The following is a 24,512-nucleotide window of genomic DNA, read 5'->3' on the forward strand; positions in this document are numbered from 1 at the left end:
TCTCATATCGAAGACAACCTGTACGGCAAGGTGTAAGATGGGCCTTCCCACAAGCCTACCAAAAACTGCACCAGTGTCACTCTACCAACAGAGAATGGCAAAGACCTTAATTTGAGGGGCTACGAAATTCACATCCTGCAAGCCGTAACAAATCATAGAACAGTTTGCAAAGTGAGCACACTTTATTTTAGTTGGCATTTAAAAACACAAAACTAAATGGCTTTTGTGTTCTACTGTTGTGTGCCATCCACCTGGGAGGGAGGAGCAAGAGACTTCAGCAGCCAAGAGGACTCCAGGCACCTGGCAAGGAGAAATTCTAGCAGGCCTTTTGCCTTTTTAGTGAATTGACTTGTTCCTCGCTCCACCCTCATCTGTGTAAGGCACTAATAAAACAGTCTAGTGCCTTCTAGTGACCTCCTGCTATGCGAGTCTGTTTTTTTGTTGTGATTTTAAATATAATTTTGTTTTCAATGGAATTTACTATTACTCACTTTCACGTTTTTATTTATTAACCTGTAACATAGGGTATAATCTTCAAAATAAAGTACTCAACATTGAAAGAAGAAAAGTCTGCCATGAGAATAAACTATCATTATATATCCAAGTTGGCATGCATCATTACTGCATGGTAGCTATTAAGATTCGGCATTGGAGATCCCATTCCCTGCCCCGCAGGAGCAGTTGAACCGACCTTGGGACAGCGCCCTCATAACATGCATCCACAGTACTGCATGGCCCATCGGTTCCTCCCACCCAAAATGAAAGCTTTTGACAATGCAGTGGAAAGGAAGTCACCCAAGGGGCTTAGGTCACGGCCAGGCCTCCCCTCTCCTCAGGTCCTTCTGCATCCTAAGGACTCACTTGTTTCACCTTCTCCTCAAAGTCAGCATCGTTGTGGTCCGATATCATCTGTGCAAGTCGAATTTGCTCTGCAGTGGCCTGCAAAGACACAAGGCCAAGAACAGCACTGTTAGAAGCTTCCATTTTGAAGTGGACACACCAAGACAGACCAGAAAGGAGAGGGGTTAACTTTGCAAGTGGAATGGCAAACCTGGTAATGGGGAACTCTAGGATTAAGGACAGTGAGAGGTTTCACCCTTGGTTAAGGGCGAGTCCCGAAGTGAGGTAGAAGTCCAGAGCGTGGCCTGAACCAGGACAAGCCAGGTTTAAATTCTTGCTCACCAGCTCAGTCTTTGGCTCTGTTAGATGGCGACAATCATGAGCCCAAGAGTTGGATGAGAAGACTGCAGGAAAATCTTGAGCTTACTACAAGGGGCAAAACCATGCAAATAATCAACTCCTTGGATTTGTCCATGTGCCAGGGCAACCAAATGTTTTGGTACCAGTGGCCACTAAACTGGGACTTTGACCCCTTGTGCTGTATCCTTGTTGAGAGAAACTTAGGAATTGCTAAAGCACCCTTCCCCAACATGGCGCCCACCAAATGTGTTCAACCAGAACCCCCGTCACCCCAGCCAGCATGAGGACGATGAGAGGTGAACTCCAAGCCATCCAGAGAGCACCGTGTTGGGGAAGGCTATAATAAAACCAGCATATGGCATGTATCCCTTCAACTTCATCCAGTGTTTGCCCATAGAAGCCAGGCCCCTGCCTCACCTCCAAAGCTGGTGAGTTAAGCTGCATGCTAACAAACAGCCAGGGTGTGGAGAAGTTCCCATTGTCTCCCAGGAAGACGTTAGTGCTGCTCTTAGTTACAACTGAAAAGGTAAGAGCAAGGAGAGAGGACTCTACCACCCCTCCCATGACACCAAGCCAACCGGTTTCCATGGACACCTCCCCCTCTGCCCTTACCTGTGGCCGCTGCTTGTGCTGTGCCTGGTTCTGCGCCTGTGTCTGCTCCCAGCTTCCCCGGGCTCGGTTAGTGCCCACCGATGTCATCATTTACAGTATATACAAATAACAGTATTTACAAGGTAGAACTCTGTGGGGGGGAGGAGGGAGGGAGAGAGAGAGAGAGGGGGAGAGAGAGAGAGAGAGAGAGAGAGAGATCTTAAAAACGGAAGCCAACGAGTGCATGGTCCAGCCATAGTAACAGTATTTAATTGCTTTTACACACACACATACCTACCTTATACCCCACTTAATATAGAACAGCCACACATCTACACCGATGCAACTCTCACACCTTTTGCCATAGGGTTACACGTTCCCGCTGACTTCTCCCCTCCCCTGCACAAATCTCCTCCTGTTGCCTTAACCACAGTGAATCCATCACAAATCTCTAGCTTTGAACGTGTGTCTCCCAAATCCAGTATTGACTCCTCCTCATATCTGATGGATTCGCACCAATTCTCAAAGGGGAGAGCTCAATCTCAGCTTGTTCTTAAGCCACTCAACTCCAGGTGAAAAAAAGCTTCCGATAAACCATGTCCAAGGAATGTTTCCATTACCAACAGAAAGTCGCCGGTATGTTGCAACACACCACCAAAAAAGAACTTTGACAAAAACTGGCACCCTGGAGGGGCAGCAGCATTCTCCAGTTTAGCTGTGCTTTCTCACCTTTCACACCCAGCCACCCTCAGAAGATTGGCCACCCCTAACGTCATGAATTCATGGTTTGAAGGGAGAACTAGGGGTTTTCCTGACTCTCAGCTTAAATTCTAGCCCTGACATCACAACCGCTCTCAGCAAGGGGACTAAATGAGGGCAATAAAGTCAAGGGTGGCAAGGTACTACTCCCATCTGGGGGAAAGCTGCAAACCAAATGAGGTAAGAAGCTGCGAATAATTCATCTTGGGGGAGGGGGCAGAGTTTGCGCCATCTAGCACAAGCTTGCAGATTTGCGCTGCCCTATCTAGGAACAGTGGAACAACCCACCATCTTGCGCTTCCCAGCCTGACAGACACATTTAACAAGGCAGACATGTGGACCTCCAAATGCAAGCATTTGGGGGAAAAAGCATCACATACACTTAAAACACACAGCCTTTAGTTTAGTATGTCATTACGCAAAACAATCAATGCAGATCGAATCAGATACAAAACAGAAACCAAACCCAAACCTAGAGGCTTCCAGTGTTTTACTAGGAATGGCACAATCATCACTCAAGCTATGGAAAAGGTTTTTAACTTCTCCTTCCTAATGAGGTCTTCCTTCTTAGTTCACTCCACTAAGAAATACCTCTGCATGCAAGCAACTCAAATTAAAGTGGCTCAAGGAGATGCAACACTACTTTGTTTACAGGAATCCAATCTGCTCTTTTGATTATTTACAGCAGGGGTTTCATAAAAGTCAGAGCAAATAGCCCAACCAGGAAGAACTTCCAATCCACAACCACAGGCCTGTTGCCCACTGACTTGATATTGGATGATGGGGTGCTCAAGGGTGGGAGAAGGGAAGCAAGAGAACGGAGCTGCTCTATTCCTCTCGCAATGGCCGTGCTTCAGATGGGTTGGGGGAGGCAGCCTTCTCTCTCTCTGAGAATGGGTTTCTATGTGCCTATCGGGCAGGAAATGCATGCCCATAACGGGATGAGCTTTCTTCAACAACTACCCAGTCCTCCTTAGGAAAATCTGACATCAACATAGAGAGAATCGTAAGTCTACAGCATGGATTCCGAAGTGGCGAGTTGCTCTCCCAAGCAGCTCTCTAGACCCTTAAGGGCAGAGGCCACAGACAGTGGAGTACCAGCAGACTCACAGCAGAGTCACGAGTTGTCTCTTGCTCTAGAACAAGAGATAAAAGTCCTCACCCATGGGTTAGCCCTGTCAGTCCACTAGTTATTTCCTTATGGACTGCAGCAGTGGGCTACGGCGCCGCAGGCCTTACAGTCTACCTGCCCCAAAGGAATGGTTACTCGCCTCAGCAAGCAAGGCAAGCTTTGTATTTTTTGGAGCCCAATTTTTGTTTCCCCCTTCTATTCTTTTCCCCCACAGAGGCATGCAACCCTTTTATTTTAAAAGGGCTCGTAGCAATGCATCCTGAAGGTCCCAGATGCAATCCCTCAGAAATCCAGCTGAACCATCCTGGGGAACAAGAGATTGGAAAGAGCCTTCTCTACCCCACACCCTGGAAAGCTGCCACCAGCCAGGGTAGAGAAGGGCTAGGTGGACCAACAGCGTGATCTGATATAAAGGAGCTTCCTACATTTCTATCTTATCTCAGAACATATGGGGAGCAACACCCTCCCTCCGGCGGTAAGACAGCTGCTGCAGTTAAGTTTTCAATGGCAGACTAAGCACCTCTCCATACATAATGCAGGATGGCTTTGTGCCAGAGACCCCCCCCACACACACACACAGTTTCCTGTCCTGCCAGCTTCAACAAGGCCCGGACCCAGATCAAAACAAACCTCCCAAGCCAAGCAGTCTGAAGTCTTGGGGGCGGGGGGGGGGGGGAGGAGAGAGACTTGAAGAATACTTTGGATTTTAAAAAAATCAGAGGTTGCTTCCTTTTCAATTTATAAGAGGGCTGTTAAAAAGATCTCACTGGGGTGCTGCTGCCAGTCAGAAAAGACAAAACCTAAGAGGAGCTCTGCTGCATCAGAGAAAAGGCCCACTATCTACTCCAGTACCCTGTATCTCTGAAGCAATCAGCCAAATACTTCCAGGAAGCCCACAGAATGAGAGGAAAGCAATGGCCCTCTCCTGCTGCTGTTCCCCACGGAACTAATATTCAGGAATACTGCCACTGAACTGAGAGGTTCCGCTTTGCTAACAGCCACTGATAGACTTCCCTTCCTTCTCCATCCCTGCAATTCCCCCTTTTAAAGTAATCTAAGACACTGGCCTTCACTGTATCTTTCGATGGTGACTCTCTTAATTAAACTGGGCTGGATAGATCAATGACCTGACCAGTTAATAAGGCAGCCTCATATATTCACCTAACTGTGAAGCATCTCCCTATTCCCTCCCACTACCTTTGCCTGCACAAGTTACAGGACTGCAAGGGAAGGTCATTTATTAAGTCAATTCCTGACTGCCATGAGAACATCACCAAGTGAGTCTAAGAAAAGAACCTCACTTCATGCCTTGCATTAGAACATCCGTGGCTTCCACCTCGGGGGTGGAATAAACTTCCTGTTTATACATTAGGCTTTTTCAGTCAATGATATTCGTTAGTTTCATATTTAAGGTTTATTCCTACACAGTTCTTCTGAGACTTTAGGATTGATTCAGGTGCCTCCAGAACTGGGAATTCGAGGAGAATTCTAAAACCTCTCTCATCCCTACAGATCAGTTTCAACTGCAGCATAAAGAACAAAAGTGTTTTCCCACCAGCCTGGGCACCAATGAAGGCTGGCGTGCCACTTCAAAAAACTACGATCTTCAGTGCCAAATTTCAAGAAAGATATTGAGAAGGACACAGACGGAAGGAAAAAACATGCAACAAGCAAGATGGAACTTCTGAAGATGACAAGCTATGTGCAAAAAATGCTCAATAAAAGGGAATATAAGAGTTTCTTTGAAGAAGAATGGCTGTTCACATCCAGAGGTTAGGATAAAAACCTATGGGGTTTACGTTTCAGGATGTTTAAAGCTAAGAATTAGGAGCAACAATACTGATATGATACTCTCTGCTAAGTGCTCAAAGACCTACACTACTTCAGTAATCCTTACAACGCTCCAGTAAGCTAGGCCAGTATTACTATTCTAAGTTACTGATACAGAGGAACTGTTAGATACTAGCTTGCACCCAAGAAATGGCTTTTTAAAAACATCTATGCATTTATATCCAACTCTTCCGCCCAACAATAACCTGAGCATTGCTGCGCTGAGATGAGAATGTAGGTCTTCCAGCTCATCGCTCCAATGCTTAACCACTACGCTAAAGGAGTTCAAAAAAACTTCCACCACCATGGAACAAGCAGCCCAAGAACTCTACACAATCTTCTCCTTTAGAAAGTCTGAAGGTAAGGCTGTCATGTCCGACAGGCGACCCCTGAGGTATCAGATACCCCGTATCAAAGAGGACTAGGCCCACAGAGCATCTTCAGTTCTCCAGGACTCTAAGAATAAAGCAATGAGAAAGTTTATTCTTTGCTGGAGAGAATAAAAGCTGGAAAGAGACAAAGATGCTGACAGGGAGTTTATGCTTTTGGTACCCAAACCAGGCAGGCTTTACAGGAGGGAACAGCCCAGGCACACACAACAGACAAGCTGCTTTGCTTTTAATGAAGCGTTTTTAACCAAGGCTGCCGTTCTCTGCACATTTACCTGGGAGTAAGTCATACTGAACTCAGTGCGACTTCGGTGTAAACATGCACAGGACTAGGCTGCATGGGAGATTACAACACAAACGTAGTTCATGAAAATCTGTGAAGTCTACACAACAGATCTTAGTTTGTGTATGTATTAAACTTTTATACCACCCTGTGACTAGAGCTCTCCAAGCAGCTGACAAGAACCCGCACAGCAAATGCCTTGAAACTCATTTTGGATGGAACGTGCTACATAATTTTAGGTGATAATAAAATTACAGATTAATAATAATATAGTCAAAGTTCACAAGACTCTAAGGGCACAATCCTATGCATTACTGGGTAGAAAAAAAGTCCTACAACTCCCAGCATGACTGGCTGGGGAATGATGGGAGATATAGGGCTTTTTTCTGCCTAAATATGCATAGGACTGCACCCTAAACCAGCCTTCCCCAACCTGGTGCCCTTCAGATCCTTTGGACTACAACACCTAGAATTCTTGAGCATTGGCCATGCTAGCTGGGGCTGATGGGAGATGTAGCCCAAAGAATCTGAAGGGCACCACGTTGGGGAAGGCTGCTCCAAACTGTTCAAACTCATTTCCTTGAAATGAGAATTTATACTGACATTTTGACTAGTTAAAAGAACCACCTTGGGAGACAATAACGGTCAAGCTTTTGGTATGTGAGGCCTGGGCCCTCAAACCCCTGCTCAAGAGTGAGGGAGACCAAGGATTATCAACAAATTGTCCAAGCCTTAAAAAAAGGGGGGAACAAGCCACGGGTCCTCTAAACTAAGCAAGCAGGAATGGGGAACCTGTGACCCTCCTTGATGTTGCTGGACCACAACTCCCATCATCCCTGACCACTGACAGTGCTGGATGGGGCTGATGGGAGATGGGAGTCTGACATCATCCGGAGTGCCACAGGTTGCTCACTTCTGTGGCGGGCACAGCTTTTGTTTCCCATCCGTAAAGCAGCCTGGTTCACAGGGATTATTGTAAGGATGAAACTGTTAATCTACTGTGGACTTCCTAGCCACTAGAACAGCCTCACCCAACCTGGTGTCCTCCAAATGTGCTGGAGTACAACTCCCATGATCCCCAACGAGCGTGGAGGATGGCAGGTTGTGAGAGACTGCAACAGATACACCAACTTATTGCTGTTCTAAGTTATTGTTGTTACAGTTTCTGCAAAGCAGGAACACAGACTGGGAAAGCCACTTATACTGTGGCATAACAGAAGATGCTAGGAGAACCACACGGAGTATGTAGCATTGCTCCAAGTCTTCTGGTGCAAGTAGAGGGTGGGGAGCATAACCAGCATGGTAAATAAGAACCTGGAACAAAATTGCGGGCACCGGAACTTCTCACAGCTATCAAACCCTGGTGTGGCAAGCTGCAGCATCGCTTGAGATGGAACACAGAGGAGCCTAAAAATCATCTTGGTTACCTGGAGCAGATTGCACAGCAGGGTGTGGGGGAGGCCTGTGGCAGAAGAGTTGGGGAGAAGACAGAGAGATAAAGAGGATATCAACATGAACTCCCAAGAGTTAAGAAGGAAATAAGAGCTGGGAGTCCTCCATTCAAAGAGAATGCCATCACACAGGCCCCGATTCAGTTATCAAATCCCCAGAAGAATGGCAACAGGTAGCTTTATAAGGACAGACAAGAAGCTCTGCACTATCTGAATTCATCCTTGGCATGTGTCTACATTACAGATGGTCCAAACCCTATACATTATATAGGGATTGGACTCGATGGTCTTATAGACCCCTTCCAACCCTACTATTCTATGATAGCCTTTCTCTGTAAACGCCACACCCTCCAAGTCAAAAGCCTCTAACAGTTCAAGGGAACCTCCTTCAGCAGGCCACCAGGTACAGAGGGTTACCAAGGCATAGAGGATGTACATAAGAGCCATGCTGGAGCAGATCAAGAGTACACCTCATCCAGCATTCTCTTCACACAGCAGGCCAACCAACTGCCTGTGGGAATCCCACAAGTATGACACAAGTACCACAGCACCCTCCCACTTCTGTTCCCCAGCAACCCGAGTCCGTAAGAATACTGCCTCCAAAGCTGGAGGTAATATATAGCCTTAATGACTAGTAGCCATTGATAGCCTTGTCCTCCATAAATCTGTCTAATCCTCTTTTAAATCCATCAAACTGGTGGCCATCCCTACTTCTTGTTGCAGCAAATCCCAGAGTTTAACTGAAGCATCAAGTCGAAACGGTAGAGGTGTACATGGTGGCTGTAAGACTGCTCACTGGCCAAGTTGCTTTCTTTCGTCCTAACCTAGCTCACATGGATGTTGGATAGCAACCTGAATGCCAGTGTACCATGTTGCCAGACTCGGGCAACCTGGATTCAAAACCGCGTGGAGTCACAACACTCATTGGGACCAGTCATGCTCTCAGCCTAACACTTACAGGTTCTTGGGTAAGCATAAAACAGAGTAACTGCTTCCCTGCTTGCACTGCCCTGAATTCTTTAGAAGAACAGCATACAAAAGTAAAAGAAAACTTAAAAACTATAAGAAGAAAAACTGAGAAATTATTCGTGACAGTGGTGCAAAATGGTTTATGGGCCCTCTCCTACAGGCAAATTAACAACCTGATCCTTTACATGCTTCTGCAGAAGTCCTGCTGAAAGCAATGGAGCTTACTCTACAGTAAGTGCACACAGGAGTACAACTTCACAGCCTGATCCTATCCATGTATCGGGCTGTCAGAAAGTATACCCACTGTGAGCAACAGGGCATCCTCCCTAGCAGGAAAACACAGGATGGCAGCTTGAAAGCCAGAGACAATGCATGGTTACCTCAGAAGCAAAAGCCCACCTTGCATAATCCCACCCACCCATGCAAAGTTAAATGTCTATGGTGGCCTTCCCCAATCTGGTGCCCTCCAAATGTTTTAGAGTACAACTCTCAGCCTTGCTTACCATTAGCTAGCTATTCTGGCTGGGGCTGATGAGAACTGGAGTCCAAAATCACCCAGAGGGCATCAGGTTGGCAGGACAGCTGGCTTACAGGATTTCAGCTAACAGCCCAATCCTATGCACAGCCTACTCAGACGTAAGCTCGACTGTGTGCAAAGGAAGTTACTTCCTAGGGAACACATCTACAATCCTAGCACTAGCTGTGGTTTTATTTCTTAAAACGGCAGGGCGAGGAACTTTTCCTGGCGTCTCCACAAGCAGCTTTCAGGTGAGTTTTCGGCGCTGTTTACGGATTGGTAGAGAGAGAAGGAAGGATCCTTCTCCCCCGACTTACCACCGTCTCCCTACGACCAACGACGCGCGCGAGAGAGACTATCTTGGGAAGACACGAACAATGGAACGGGGTTCCGGTTCCTAGAAATGGAAGGAGTCTCTCCCCACACTGCTTGCAGGAAGCCCGAAGGCCCCGGCTCTGCTGACTGGCAGGAGGGATCGGCGGTTACCGGCTTGGCCAGGGTGGGGTTGTTGTGTCGTTTTTAACCGGGGGACGACGACGACGACGAGACGTGGGACTTTCTTCTCTGGAAGCGGAAACAGCCAGCGAGGGCCTCAAGGTGGGGCGAGAAAGAATTTCTCTTTTCTTTTAGGGGGAAGGGAAGCAGGGAAAGAAAAGCGGCTTACCCGGCAGTGCGTGAGTAACACCAACAACAAAAAAAGGGGGATTAAACTCTGTTGTTGTTGTTTTAAACGAAGTATATATTCCTCCCCGCCGGAGGAGGGGTGTCCGGGTCTGGCTCAGCCCGATTCAGCCCTTGCTGATCCCGGCTAGGCGCGCCACGCAAGTCCCCGGCTTCGTCTTGGCCGACTAGGCCGCAGCGGCGCTCGAGACCGGAACTTCTCCCCTCCTCACGCCCCCTTCTTCCTCCCGAGGCCCGGATCCCCTCCCTCCTCCTCCCCCCTCAGACACACACATTAAAACACACGCACGCACACCCCGGCCGGTTCAACCATTTCTATCCCGCCCCCACCAAAGCCTCCCCCACAGCGGCGGGGGGGGGTGAGAAATTCTCCTCAGGAAAAAAGAATGGGAAATTATTGTACTAAAAGAAGGGGGGGGGGTGAAAAGAGAAAGGGGCGGGGCCGGCGCTTAAAGGGCCCGCGCGCAATTCCCGGCGCAGAAGCCGCCGCCAACTTTACCTGAGTCTCCGCCGCCGCCGCCACACACACTGACAACTAACCCAGCGCGGCCGCGACCGCCCCCTACCACGTGACGCGAAGGGGGAGGAGACCCAGGGAGGCTTCGGCTCGCCTGCATCACGTGACGGGCCCGCGGTTACGCCCCTTCCCTCGCGCCGTCCCTTCTCAGTCGGGAAGAGAGGAAGGTAGGCACGCATGCGCACACGCGCGTTTGTTTTTGCCTCCCTCGCTGCTCTCAACTCACCCAGCCACGTGACTCTCGCTTTCCGCCCCGCTCCTGCTTCTCGCAAGGTAAGGTATTTTCCTTCGTACGCACTACGTATAGAGTAACCGCGAGCACAAGCGCCAATCGTCACTTCCGGTTCCCAATCGAACCGCCCGCCCACTCTTTGCGGAGACGACCTTGGCAGGGAAAACGGGGTAGAAATGCGACAGATTGAAGAACTCCTTACTTAGGAGATGGGGCCATCCTCTCTTTCTCTTTATATATATATTCAAAGCTTCTTATCCCTCTACGGAGCCCTCCCTAAGTACTTGCTCAATACAGATATTCCTACTCCCCGCACATGGACCACCTTCCGTTGTGAACCGGAAGTGTCGCTGACACTTCATTGCCTCTGTAACCCGACCCTTTACTCCGCTCCCAGTCACGTGACCCTTATTTTCCTTCAAGCGCTTTCTGTTCCTTTCTCCCCACCCCTCCCTTTTTTCACTTTGACCCTCGACCATTCACGGGCACGCCTTCCCAATCCACCCTTTTCCTCTTTCTTTCCCTTCGCCTCCCCCAAGGAAAGAGCTGTTTCCCCTCTCCTTCCGGTCACCTGACACAGACTTCCTCTTTTCCTTCGCCCTTCCCGATTGAACCATGGAGCTCTCCCTAGAGCGCCAGAGCGGGAGCGGACACGGGCCTTCGTCACGTGGCGGGGCCGTAGGTCGGCTTCGGCGGCCGCCATGTTGTGTGGCCCGTTGGGCGGCCGGGCCGGGCGCCGGGGCCGGGGATGGCGGCGTCCTCCTCTCCCTCGCCCCCCCCTTCCCCCTCCAACGCCAACTCGTCCCCCGCCTCGTCCAGCAACTGGCTCTCGGGGGTGAACGTGGTACTGGTCATGGCCTACGGGAGCCTGGTGAGGACGAGCGCCTGAGGTGGGACGTGGAGGATGGAGACGGGAAGGGAGCTAGTCCGCCCGCGCCCTTCCGTCGCCAGGGAGGACGGCTCCCCGTGCGTGGGGAGAAGCTCTGGAGAAGCGGGGCGGCGGCCGTTGGGAAGCTTCTCCCCCTGCGAAGGGTGGCCCAGTCAGGAGGAGGAAGGGGCGTGTTGCTATGGAGACGGGAACCCTCTGTTCCTTGCCCCAATCTCCCATCCCGTTTATTTGGCGGGGGGGGGTGCTGGGAACTGTAGTCCAAGACGTCTGGAGGGCACCGCGTTGGGGAAGGCTGATGCGTACCTTGAGGCAACCTCCCTTCTCCCCGGACCTGTTACCCTCCAGATTTTGCTGGCCTTCAACTCACAACATCCGTGATGGTAGACTGGGGCTGATGGGAGTTGAAGTCCAATACCATTTGGAGGGCACCACATTGGGGAAGGCTGATGTAATGCATACCGTGAGACAGCTTCCCCCCACCCAGCCTGGTACCTTCCAGACGATCCTGGATTAGGATTCCTACCATTCCTGACCGTTGGCGAGGGCTGTTGGGAGTTAAAGCCCACCACTATCTGAAGAGCACCATGCTGAGGAAGGCTGACTTATGCATAACTTGAGAAACCTTACCCTCCCCCAAGCTGGTCCCCTCCAGATGTTGCTGGACTATAACTCACAGCAGTCCTGATAGGGCTGATGGGAGTAGAAGTCCAACACCATCTGGAGGATGCCAGAATTCAGGAAGCCTGGGCTTAAGGGTGTGTTGTCTGCCTAGCATAAATGCCTGCTTTTCTCTTTTGCTCTCCTTGCTGGTATTTGTTTCTGTTATTTATTCTGTTATCCAAGTGATTTTTGTCTCCCACTTAAGGCTGCTGTTCATGTATTTTGTTTATTTAGGGAAGGGTTGTTGCTTGGAGCACTAGCTTTGCATGTTAAAGGGTCCAGGGGTCCTTACTAGGAACGGTGAGAGCTTCCATCCAACGCATCTGTAGGGCTAATGTAGTCCATACAGGGCTAGAAGTACTGATAGTCTGACTCGGTGTGTGGCAGCTTGTTACATTCTTATTGAAACCAGCCTTTATTCAAAATCACAAGGACTGGAATCTTTTTTTAGGGGAAGGGCCATAACTCAGTGGGAGAGGACCTGCCTTGCATGCAGCATCTCCCAAATATGATCCCCAGCATTTCCAGGTGGGGCTGGGAGAGGCCCTTCCCTGCAGAGTCATTGCCAGTCAGTGAATGCAATACTGAGTTAGATGGACCAAGGGAATGGTCCTATCTCACTGGAATGCAGTTTCCTGTGTTCGAGTAGCCGAAGGATTGTAGCTCAGTGGTAGAACACCAGCTTTGCATGCAGAAGGTCTCTGGTTCGATCTCTGGCATCTCCAGGTAGGACTGGGAGAGACCCCCATTTGAAACCCTGCAGACCGTCTACTAATCAGTGAAAATAGTACTGAGCTAGATGGACCAAGGATTTAATCCAGTGATGCTGGGAAAGACTGAAGGCAAAAGGAGAAGGGGACGGCAGAGGATGAGATGGCTAGATAGCATCACGGATGCAATGAATATGAATTTGAGCACGCTCCGGGAGAGAGCGCAGGACAGGAAGGCCTGGCGTGCTATGGTCCATGGGGTCACGAAGAGTCGGACACGACTGAACGACTGAACAACAACAAGGGTTACTTAGCCTTATTCAGAACCATGAAGACTGGAATCTCCAGGCAGGTTTAGGAAAGACCCCTCTCTGAAGTGCTGGAGAGCCACTGCCAGTCAATGTAGACCAGACCTGTGCTGGACTACAACTCCCATCATTTGGTGGTGGATTATGGTAGTTGCAGCCTCATCTGAAGGGTACCTTGTTGGCGGGGAGGCTGATACCTTGAGACAGCCTTCCCCCCCGATCTGGTGCGCTCCAGATGTTCCTGGAGTACAACTCCCATCATTCTGGGATTGTGGTAGTCGCAGTCGCATCTGAAGGGCACCCCATTGGGGGAGGCTGATTTATGTATACCTTGAGACAGCCTCCCCCCTCCAGCCTGGGTGCCTTCCAGATGCTCTTGGACTACAATTCCCAACTTTCCTGACTGTTGTCCATGTTAGATGGGGATGATGGGAATTGAAGTCCAACGACATTTGGAGGGCGGTGGTTGGGGAAAGCTGCGCTTGAGGGCATGCTGTCTGCCTAGCGTGATATGCACAGTACTGCCTAGTGTGCACAATACTCAATATTGAGGTAGAAACTCTAAGGTAGCTTCCTAGCATTTATGTTTGTATAATATTTGTAGCTTGTTATTACTGGTGGTGATATGTGGTGCAATTAATGAGCAATAAGTGTTTTCTTGAGAGATCAAAAGTTTGAGAGATGAAGTTCCCGGCCCTGAAAGGCATAGAGGGGCAAAAGCTTTGGCCCAACTTCGGAGAGCAAAGGGGGGTGGGAGGTTGTTCTTTTTGTTTCTTCCCCCCCACACCATCACATACTCCCTGTCTCTTCAAACATTCACAGACACATCTTCCCACTCATTCTTTTCTTCCTTCTCTTTATTACTCCTCCTGCCCAGATACATTTTCCCCATCTTCCAGCCACCCGCCAAAGACTTCCTCCTTTCCTTTCTGCCCTGTGTGAACCATGAAGTTCAACTGCTCAGCATCAGTAGGGCTGGAGCCCAGCCCAACTTAGGGCCCTCCAGACATGTTGCCTGGATGACTAGGAATTGCAGTCTGACACATCTGGAGGGCCCCAGCCTTGTACACACCTGGCAGTGGTGGTCAAGTGGTAATTTGACATTAGGAGTCTCATGTCGGTAAACAGTTCTGGTTTGCCATCCTGTTCTTAAATCCTCGAGAATTTTGCTGAATTTTGGTTTTCTGGCTCCAGTACAGCACATGTTCGTGGAGTTAAGGCTGCAAGCCTGTGCAGATGTACCTGGGTGCCAGTAAGCTGCAACTGAGCTCCTTTGGACTTAACTTTGGAGTAAACGTGCATAGGGTCGGGCTGCTTGGCAGCATCTCGTCATGTGCATGATAGCCAGTCTCACGGAATGCCCTTTGGACTTGCTTCTTAGCGAGCCATGTCCAGGGTTGGGTTGCCTAGCTGCAGGCCTGCCTGTGCTTTCTTGGAAATAAACCTAGCTGTGCTTACTCGGACTTCAGTCAGGATCAGGCTGCCTTGCAACAGCCTTAGTCTTACTCCCAGGCCTGCATGTCGTCTGCATAAACAGGCCTACTGTCAGGATATGCCACTGCTGAACTTGGTGGGACTTCCTTTTGAATAGTTATATAGGGTCAGGCTGCTAGAGGCCTTTTAAACACATGAATCGTAACTAAGCTGACTCTGAGCTTCAATGGGATGTGCTTCTCATAGGGCTGCTGCAAATGTCTGTGTGTCCTTGCTTTGGAGTGGACCATGTTGCACTTTCTGATTAGGGCCCCTTGCTCAGTGCACAGAGCCTCTGCTTTGCAATGCAGGAGGTCCTAGGTTCAATACCCAACTTCTCCAGGCAGGGTTGGGGAAGACACCTGACTTTAACCCTGGAAAGCTGCTGCCAGTCAGTATAGACCACAGGTGGGCACTATATGGCCCTCGGAGACCTACCGTGATCCATTGCTCAGTGTTTCAGCGTGCTGCGGGGTGCAGGATGGTGATGCAGAGCAGGTGTACAGGAATTCTGCTTGACTGTTCCTGACTGTTAGAGCACTACGACAATGGAACCAATTCCCTAGGGAGGTGGTGGGCCCTCCCACACTGGAGGCCTTCAAGACGAGGCTGGACAGCCACCTGCCAGGGATGCTCTGACTTGGATTCCTGCACTGAGCAGGGGGTTGGACTGGATGGTCTTATAGGACCCTTCCAACCCTATGATTCTAATTCCCCAGCCAAACTGTGCTCCAGCCAGCTGTTGAGTGGGCTGGCCAGAGCACAGCTGGGATGGTGGCGGAAGGCGCACATGGAGAGTCCCCTGTGTGCATCATCCTCCCTGTTTACACTGCATCTCTGCGCAGGCACATGCCATGCTGCTGATCAGCACTAGGAAAAGTTTGCTCAGCTGAGCAGTGGTAAGGGCAACGCATAGTGAAATTCCAGAAGATGTTGTTATGGCTGCCAGTTTGAATGGCTTTAGAAGGGGATTGGGCAAATTCCTGGAGGAGAAGGCTATCAGTGGCTACTAGCCCTGATGCCTATGTGCTCCGGTGTCAGAGGCAGCATTCCTGTGCACACGCTTTGCTGGGGATCTTGGGCAGGAGGGTGCTGTTGCACTCGTGTCCTGCTTGTGGGTTTCCCGTGGGCAGCTGGTTGGCCACTGTGTGAACAGAATGCTGGGCCAGCTGGACCCTTGGTCTGATCCAGCAGTGCTCTTATGCATGATGGAAATCTTCCTGTCCCCCATGCTGAGATAGCAAGGGAGAAGAGAGAGAGAGAGCAAGGAAAACCAGGAGAGGAGGGAGAATGGAATGAAGTTTCCTGGAGGAGGGAGTGGCTGGCTGGCAAACTGGACAGGAGCCCTCCACAACTACACTGCAATATTTTGTTGCAGGCCCACTGGATTTAATCATAACCATCTACAGCTGGGGTGGGGAATGGTGTCCTCCAGCCCTTTGTTGAACTGCAGGTCCTATCGCTCCAACCAACATGGCCAATGGTGAAAGACGTTGGGGGTTTCAGTCCAACAACCTCTGGAGGGCTACACATTCCTCATCCCTGATCCTACAAGAAAAGATTTAAATGGGACTTTTTAGACAGCAGGTTCCAGAATGCTGCACTAACAGTACCAACCCCACCCCCCGCCAGTTTTGCATTTTACAGCTATAGGACCCCAAGAAGGGCTTCTTCTGGAGATATTACTGACAGGGAGGATACAGGTGCAGGGCAGCTGTTCTTCAGAGTTGTCCACTGAGTCTTTTCCAGCTTCTCAGCTTTCCCCTTGCATTGTGCTTACTGCCCAGAAGTGAACTTGCCTACAGATGATGATTGTACCAGTGCTCAGGACAAGGGTGTTTGACTTCTCAGATCTTGGGAATGATGCTCTGCTTGATGCAGTGGTGTTGGCCTCCTGTGCCGCAGCATCATGTAGCCAGCTCACGTACAGGATACTCACTCTATCCTTATCCCTGAGGTGCTCCCTGTGTATGGCTTGGAGGCAGGGCTATGAGCCTGTTTCAAGTTTTCAGAGAAGTGATGGTTGCTCACTCTTTGCTGCCTTTTCCAGGTCTTTGTGCTGCTCTTCATTTTCGTCAAGAGGCAGATCATGCGCTTCGCCATGAAGTCTCGGCGTGGCCCCCACGTGCCGGTTGGTCAGCACGCACCCAAGGTTTGTTGACACGACAGGCTGGGTTTTTTGAGAATTGGTCACCCCAGGCAGAAGAAGGGGTCAGAGCGCTCTTCCCGTAAGGAGAGGCAGAAATCTTGAGGGTTGTTCAGTTTAGAAAACTATGGCCAGGGGCCATTCGTTGGAGGCTTGCTTGTGGAGTTCCGGGAGGTGTCTAATTGGCCACTGTGGGATGGAGAACACTGGATTTGGGAAGCCTTTGGTCTGATTCAGCAGGGCTCTTCTGATACTTTCATTCACATTGGTGTTTGCAACAAAGAAAAGGAGGAACTCCGTCACACGTGATGGAATTAATGGTATCTGCTTCTTCAAGAGGTGGTGCCAGCCAGTTGCCTAGGTGCCTTTCCATGGAGGAGGAGAAGGTGTCTGCTGACTGCTGGCTGGGAATGATGGGAGTTGCAATCCAGAATATCTGGAGGGCCCCAGGTTGGGGAAGGCAGTGTTCCTACCCAGAAGTGGCTGCATTTCAACTTTAGTCAGAGCCAGTATCGTGCCTGTTAGCACGTCGAGATTTCTTGGGAAGGAGGATGATGGTGCTGCTGTGTCACTTACCAGGCTCTTTAACCTCCCGCCCTCCCCAAGCCCAGCAGGCTTATGTCAGCTCATATCTTTGGTCCTTCCGGCCCATTATTGCCTGCCCTGATTGGTGCTTTCTCCACAGGGTCTTTTCCCAGTCCAGCAGCTACTACAGATATCCTTTTAACAGGAGGTGGCAGGGACTGAACCTGGGACGTTATGTGTGTGAAGCATATGCTCACTTGACCCCCAGAGTTTGTGACAGTGGTCTTCTCCCTCCCTCCCCCCCACCCCACCTTTCTCGGTTCAGGGCCTGAAGGAGGAGATAGACATCCGACTGTCACGGGTTCAAGACATCAAATACGAGCCTCGGCTGCTGTCCTTCAACGACGTCAGGCTGCTTCAGCTGGAGTCACCTCGAAACCCATGTACTGTATTGCGCATGTGCTGAGGGGCGGGGATGAGGGTGTGAGTACGGAGTCCTCCGTCAGTGCCACCTGCTACAGAGCACAGGATCTTCCGCTGACCTGAGCCTCTCGGTTGTCTTGTTTTCTTGCAGGTTCCTATAACTATGTGTATAGAATGAAGGCCTTGGATGCTGTCAGAGAATCAGGTAAATGAAACAAACCACCACCAAGATTAAATAGTCGCTGGCTGGCAGGGCAGCCTTCCCCATCCTGGTGCCCTCCAGGCGTGTCAGACTTCAACTCCCAGCCAGCATCCTGAGTAGGGGATAAACCTGGGTCTGGAAGGACTTTAAAGGCTTAAAGAATAGCTGGTCAACCTGTGGCCCTCCAGCTGTTTTGTTCTACGCCTCCCATCAGCCCTAGCCAGCATAGCCAATGGTGACGGGTCATGAGAGTTGTAGGCCAAAGCATCAGGCGGGCCACAAGTCCCCCCCCCCCCAGCTCAAGCCAAGGCATTGAGAGCAGACAGCCCCTGGGTTTAATAGGCACCATTCCTCTCCATTTCCCTTGAAGCTGCTCTGGGTAGAGAGCAAGACAGAGACAGGAAGAGTGAATAAGGGTTGGAATTCTCAGTCCACGCAGGAGGCAGCCCGCAGGCATCCTGTGCCCAAGTGTTGGTGATGCATTGCCACAGGAAAGCTGCAGAGTGTCATTTTGTCCTCAGACTTCGGTTTCCTAAGAATATTACCTTTCACTCTCGTTTTCAAAGCAAGTGTCTAGCATTTGTGGTTGCAGATGGGGATCTGTACATGTTGGCTAGGTCTGGTAGCCAAGCGTTGTTCCTAGCAGTCTGTGAGGCTTCCTGGCTTGTTTCTTCTGGGTGAGGGGTTTTCATGGGAAGGGAGGGAACCCCTGAGTCATCACACTGATGCTGTGTATCGTCACGAGTGGTAGCCTTATCCCATTTCTCAAAGGGCACCTGCTCCTTTGCTGTTCCGCCAGAAGCGTCTTTAAAACGGTAAGCTGACGGCAGTGTATATTAAAAGCTTTTTTTTGGCTGGTCACCAGAATGCATTTTATGGTTGCCCCAGGTGAGCTTGTCTGTGGATTCCTAGCTGCAAAGATACACTTGGAGGTGTGTGGGCTGTGCCTGGCTGGCAGTCACAAGCCCCGGTGAATTGCTAGACAAGATTGTTGAGTGACTATGGGGTGGGTGTTGACTGCCCCATATATTCATAGCCCCTTCTCATGACTTAACAGAAGCAAAACAAATCGCTCCCAGTATGAGAAATCATGCTGATTCCCCCCGCCCATTGGTCCACATTGCAAAATTCTTGACTTAGTGGTGTACGCTTTGGCTTTTAGCACCAAGCAGTGGCCTGTGCCGTCTGGCTTGCTGGGTGTGCTGCCCGCTCATTCTCATCTCTTCCCATAGATATCCCGTTCTCCGCCGAAGGCCGGCACCCCAAATCTTTGATAGGGAAGAATTTCCGAGCCTACCTGGTGGACCTGCGGAACTCCAGCACCCCCTTCAAAGGCATCCGCAAGACTTTGATTGACACTCTCCTGGATGGGTATGATAGCGCCCGCTACGGCACAGGGGTGAGTGCTCTTGGTCTGGGGCTCAGCGGAAGGTAGCTGGGAGTCCAAAAGTGTTGGCATGCTGGCATCGCAGACACCAGGTTCTGTTTGCAATGCCAGCACAAATGGCCTCTTTGCCACTCTTCTTTGGGATTCCAGCCAGATTCCGTTTTATTGGGAGTGGGTGTCAAGGGCTCCTTGGAGGGCTCTCTCAGTCTAATCCAGTAGCCAAGTCCAGACACAGACAGAGGGATTCTTTTCAAAGCTTTATTCTTCTTTTACAACTTAATAACTCTACAGGTAGCAACTAGATCTGAGCAGCAACATCCCTATGCCCTAAGTTGGAACAGTTGGTCCCCGTTTGAAAGGCAATTACTGGCAGACCCCTGAACTTAAGGACTAGGGAGAATCCCTCCCCTTTTCCCTTGGATCCTCTGGGCGCAACCGTTCTTTTTGCGCGAACCATTTGGCGCCGCTGTCTGTGCCTGCGCCGCGCATCCCCCCCAGTCTGCTATCTGTGCTGAGTCACTCCCTGGACTGCGTTCTAAACTGGGAATGTGGGTGGGAGGAATCTCCGTCAGCTGTTGGTCCTGGGAAAAAAGGAGCGTGCTCCTCTCCCGAAGGAGCGACTGCTCTTCCTCAGCATCAGAACTACTCTGGGATTCTATGGGCTCAGTGTCTACCCTGACAGTGGGATGAGAGCAGATGCTTGGCGTTTCTAAACATTGGCACATTTAAGGTGTAATCCTACGCATGTTTAGACAGAAAAAATTACTACAATTCCATGCTGGCTGGGGAATGCTGGGAGTTGTAGGATTCTTTTCTGTCTAAACATGCATAGGATTATGCCCTTAATCTGTTTTAATTAATTTTTGCTTGCTTATGAGTATAAACCGATTACATCTAAAGATTTCAAAGTGGCGTACACAATTCATAAAAACATAAAGATAAGGCCAATGCATAGAATATATCATAGCTACATATCATAAGATGGTAAGCGCAACCACCCAGGGAAGGCATACAGAAACGGATGGTCTTCAACATCTGTCTAAAAACAAAAATTGTTGGTGCATGTCTAATCTCAGGGGGGAGATGATTCCACGTGATGGATGCCACCACACTGACTGCACTCCTCGGAGCAACTGCACAATCAGGAGGGCCTTGCCAGATGACCAGTTTAATGGACTGGTCAACTAAGGGGCAAGCCCTTATTACAGCCTTCTTCAGCCTGGTGCCCTCCAGAACTTTGGGGCTACAACTCCGAGTATTCCTGACAACTAGCCATGCTGGCTGGGTTGATGGGAGATGTAATCGAAAACATCTGAAGGGCACCAGGTTGGAGAAGTCTGCCCTCTTCCTCCTCCTTCCTTCACTTATTAGTTTTATTTTTATTATTGACACTGTCTTGGGTCCAGCAGTAACCAAGACAGACGCTTTTAGACCTACGCCGCTGTCAACACCAGCAAGTAGGAATTCAGTTTCAAGGTTTCAGAGAACAACCCTGAGAAAAAATTGGGAATGTCCTGTGGGGGCAGGGGGATGCTGGCCCAGCATAACAGCAGTGGCATTCCTACTGGGGACGATTTCAGGACACCTTTCACCCTTCATCTCTCTCACACATGAGATTCAATCCCCCTCCCTTAAATTCAGTTCAGTCTAGAATGATCTGAGTGCACCTGGTGCTGTTCTCTGTTTAAGGACACGCTGCTTTTCCATCTTTCTTTTTCTGCCCCTCTCCCCCCACTTTTTTTTCCTTTTAAAGCTATCTGGTTTCTTGCTCTCTCCTCCCATGCCTTGATACTTAATAGGTGGGAGGGGCTGGGATGACCCAAGCTACCCATGGCCTAGAATACTAAACCGCCAGGCATTCTTAACGTCCTTTTCTCTCTTCTGCCTTAGACTTTTGGCAAAGCAGAATTCCTCAAGTACCAGGAAGCTTTGTATGAGCTGGCAGCAATGTGAGTTGTGGGACTGGGCAGAGGAGCAGAGCAGGCCGCGTGTGTCTGGGGAGAGGGATCTTCCCCCGGAGCCATGTGGGAGGCAAATGGGGGGACTGCAGAGGCAGCAGTCCGGTGATGGCTGGTGCTGGGAATGAGGGCAATGGCAGTCCCAGCACACCTGGAGGGCACCAGGTTGCAGGAGGGCTGGCTGGCCCATGGGGATTTGAGCCCGGGTCTTCCCTGTCTTTTAAGTCCAACACTGTGCTGCTTGTATTTTTTTACCCTGCTCTTTGGCCAAAAAGGCTCCCGGAGCGGCTTACAGGTCAACATAAAAACCCCAGCCAAGACCGTCCCTGCCTTTGCCACCTCAATAGATATGACACAAAAGGAAAGGGGTGGGGGGGGGAAGAGAAGAGAAGAGAAGTGTGCTCGGCCACAGTTCTCAAAGCTACCATTCTTGTAGAGACCAGCTGGGATTTGGAAACAGTTCTGGTAACCTGATTTGAATGACTCCTGCTAGGTCAAGGCTGAGCAGTGTGTGGCCCTCAAGACGTCTTGGGCTACAGCCCTCGCCATTGGCTGTGCTGGCTGGGGCTGATGGGAGTTGCCGGCCGCAACATCTGGAGGACCACTAGTTGCCCACCCCTGAGCTGGGTGACAGTGGAGGGAGAAGAATAAGCAATGGCGGCCGGGCTCTCAGTAGCACTGGTGGGATGGCCTTGCTTCCCTGCTCCCTGTGCTGCAGCGAGATGGAATGGCGGCTGCTAGCTGTCTGCGGCGGCGGCAGCAGCACCGCCACCCTGTTCTTGTGTCCCAGCCTCTCCCAACGGCAGCACTGCTGTGCTCTGATCTGGCCTCCGTGCCTCTCTCTCCCCTACTGCAGCATCAAGGCCCGTGGTGGCGGCGGCAGCCAGCGGCAGCACCAATCAGCAGCCAAGGACCTGACCCTCTCGCCTGACATGTCTGGCCCAACCATCCAGGTCACCTACCTGCCCTCCAGCCAGAAGAGCAAGCGAGCCAAACACTTTCTGGAGCTCAAGAGCTTCAAGGACAACTACAACACGCTGGAAAGCACCCTGTGACGCCTCCTGGCCCCACAGGGGGAGAAAAGACCATGGCAGGGGCCGGGGGCGCGCTGCCCCTTCTCCTGTGGCACCGGGGGGCCGACGCATTGCCCGCCTGGACCCAGAGGGCTCTTTGTCTGTGCACTGGCTGGCAGTCGCTGCATTTCTGTCGACTGTCTGATGTGAAGCAAGCTGCTGCTTGGGGTGGGGGTGCCCCGAATTCTCTCCCCCACACACGCACACAAGCACACTTGTGGTTTTGTGAATAAGTCACTCAGTTACCTCTTTAACTTATTGATAAAGACTCAGACTCCGGGCATGCTTCTCCCTTGCCACAACCTGCAGAAAGAGCCAAGAATGGGCCATTCTCTGCCCTCTTCCCCAGTGGAGATAACACGTGGTCTTGTTTCTTCTCTGTTCCTTCTGCCCAGCACACAGCTCTGTGTTGTTCCTTCCCCATCACTTCTGTTTCCTTGGAATCTACCTTACTGGTATTCACTCCGAGCTCGCCCTTCCTCTCAGCCAATGTGGGGGAAGAGGCTGGTCGGGTTGTAAACAGCCTGTCATTCTTGGGGGGCGGGGAGGGGGGGTCCTGCTGAGAAGGCCGCTTGCTCCAATGGGCTGGCTCCGCTCCCCTTTCCTTTACTCACTTGCCACCGTTGAGCTGCAATGGCAGCCGGGTGGCGGGTGGTGCCTGCCACACAGCAACGGCAGCATTGCCAACGGCACTTCCAGGCCTGGGTCCCAGCACAAGCCTCCTCAGCCCTTTTCCCCTCTCTGGAAATGGGGTCCTAGGCAGGCCTCCTGTCTCTCTTTTTAAAGCGGCTGTTTAATAAAATGGACACTTGCCCTGCTCTGCGCTCCTCGGCTGTGCACTGTCTCTGCGGAAGGATGCTGGTGGGGGTGACCTGGGCACAGGTGCCAAGCCAGGCCCTGTCTGCCTCCAGCGACGCAGGGTCATGCATGCTGTGGGGGGGCTTCACAGCCCGTCGTGCCTCCTGCCCATGGGACTGGTTTGCCCAGCTTTGTGGGGATGGAGGGCGGGGAGTGCAGGCAGAAGGAGAGCCACCCGCTGGATTGCTGGCACATGGCCTTTGGTGATAGTTCCTTGTTCGATGGTGGGGAAGGATGCAAGGGAGTACCGTTGTAGTGTCCAGACAATCTGAGCTGTGTCTTGTAATTATATTCTCCCAGCAGAGAACGTGTCGCTTCACAGCAGGGGTGTGGGGAAACTCAGGCCTGCTCACCAAATCTGGCCTGGTTGGGGTCCCCAAATAGGCCCATCCCCTTTCCTCAGCTGCCAGTTGGTGATTTCCCAGCTTTTGCTGTTCTTTTCTCCCATTCTAAAAGGTTTAAATGCCTCTCCTAAGGCTTAGTTACTGGCAGTAAAAGCTTTAAGGTAAAATATGCTGGCATTTTTGGCCCTGGCGTCTTTTGCCGTCGGCCCTCACCCATCCCTGGATTGCAGCCCCCAAGAGCTTCTCCAAAATAGAATGCAGACCTTGGGCTGAAAGGTTCAGCACCCTTGCTCTAGGTGTAGCACAACAAACTCCCATCAACCCCAGCTAACATGGCCAATAGGAGTGCTGGGGTTGCAGTCCACTCTGCATGGAGAGTACCAGCTTTGGGAAGGCTGTGTCACCATGACAAAAAAACCCTCTCCAGTGCAGACTAGTTTGTGCTCCAAGGAGGAGAGGAAGCCAGCAAGAAGGCGAAATCTGAGGGAGTGACTTCGCAAGGGCTGCCTCTTAGAGTGCATGATATCTGGATGGAGGGCTTCCTTGGTCAGATCCAGCCACTGGGCAAGTACATTTTCTCCTGGGTGCTGGACCCAGGTAAGTACCTGGCATGGTTCCTTTTAGGGTTTGGCCTACCCAGGGAACCATCTTTCCTAAGCCGCATGGCTGTGCTTCTCTGTGTATCTCCTTGAATAGTGAAAGCTGGCTTAAGTTTATCATATTTCACAAATTGATTATCGAGATACATCCAGTCAGGTCAGGCAGTGAGGGTTAAAACACTTTTAAAAAAAACAAGCCCAAATATAGAACACAACAGTAAAACAGGAGTGATTTGAAAGTAGTAAAGTTCTTGAACTGCACTAAGTCCTACCCCAAAAATGAAATGCTAGCTAAATTGAAAATGCGTTCAAAGCTGAGCTTAAAATGGGCACTGCGGTGGGGGGGGGGAAGGGCACGCCTTGCCACCATATCATTAGCCAGCCTTCCCCAAGCTGGTGCCCCCCC

The 24,512-nt window shown here is 50.7% G+C and overlaps 2 protein-coding genes across 16 annotated transcripts in view; one reads left to right on the forward strand and one right to left on the reverse strand.

The window, feature by feature from the left end:
* The window catches only part of UBAP2L (ubiquitin associated protein 2 like), a 52,717-nt gene extending 42,116 nt beyond the window's left edge, over nucleotides 1–10,601 (reverse strand). For 11 of the 14 annotated variants that reach the window (XM_084824730.1, XM_084824729.1, XM_084824723.1 and 8 more), the window contains exons 1-3: nucleotides 10,302–10,371; nucleotides 1,813–1,942; nucleotides 862–939 (exon numbers count right to left, since the gene is read on the reverse strand). In XM_084824730.1, coding sequence (XP_084680856.1) covers nucleotides 862–939; nucleotides 1,813–1,902 — 168 coding nt within the window. In that variant the 5' untranslated portion in view covers nucleotides 1,903–1,942; nucleotides 10,302–10,371. Of the gene's footprint in view, nucleotides 1–861; nucleotides 940–1,812; nucleotides 1,943–9,438; nucleotides 9,515–9,785; nucleotides 9,866–10,301; nucleotides 10,372–10,545 lie in introns of those variants that run through there. The other 3 variants (XM_084824720.1, XM_084824718.1, XM_084824719.1) reach the window with 3 other exon arrangements.
* On the forward strand, nucleotides 10,453–23,132 carry LTAP1 (lipid transport auxiliary protein 1). 2 transcript variants are annotated; one of them, XM_084824732.1, is made up of 7 exons: nucleotides 10,453–10,592; nucleotides 16,642–16,743; nucleotides 17,588–17,705; nucleotides 17,837–17,890; nucleotides 19,120–19,286; nucleotides 21,165–21,223; nucleotides 22,089–23,132. In XM_084824732.1, exons 1-7 carry the CDS (start codon nucleotides 10,497–10,499, stop codon nucleotides 22,285–22,287), a joined length of 795 nt encoding a protein of 264 aa, XP_084680858.1. In that variant the 5' UTR covers nucleotides 10,453–10,496; the 3' UTR covers nucleotides 22,288–23,132. The 2 variants fall into 2 exon arrangements, with proteins under 2 accessions (XP_084680858.1, XP_084680857.1); XM_084824731.1 differs by lacking the exon at nucleotides 10,453–10,592 and adding an exon at nucleotides 11,243–11,422.
* Nucleotides 23,133–24,512: the final 1,380 nt, after the last annotated feature.

The sequence above is a fragment of the Heloderma suspectum genome, chromosome 17 (genome assembly GCF_057233095.1).
Source record: "Heloderma suspectum isolate Gila_16-S chromosome 17, 16-S_ref, whole genome shotgun sequence".
Classification (NCBI taxonomy): domain Eukaryota; kingdom Metazoa; phylum Chordata; class Lepidosauria; order Squamata; family Helodermatidae; genus Heloderma; species Heloderma suspectum.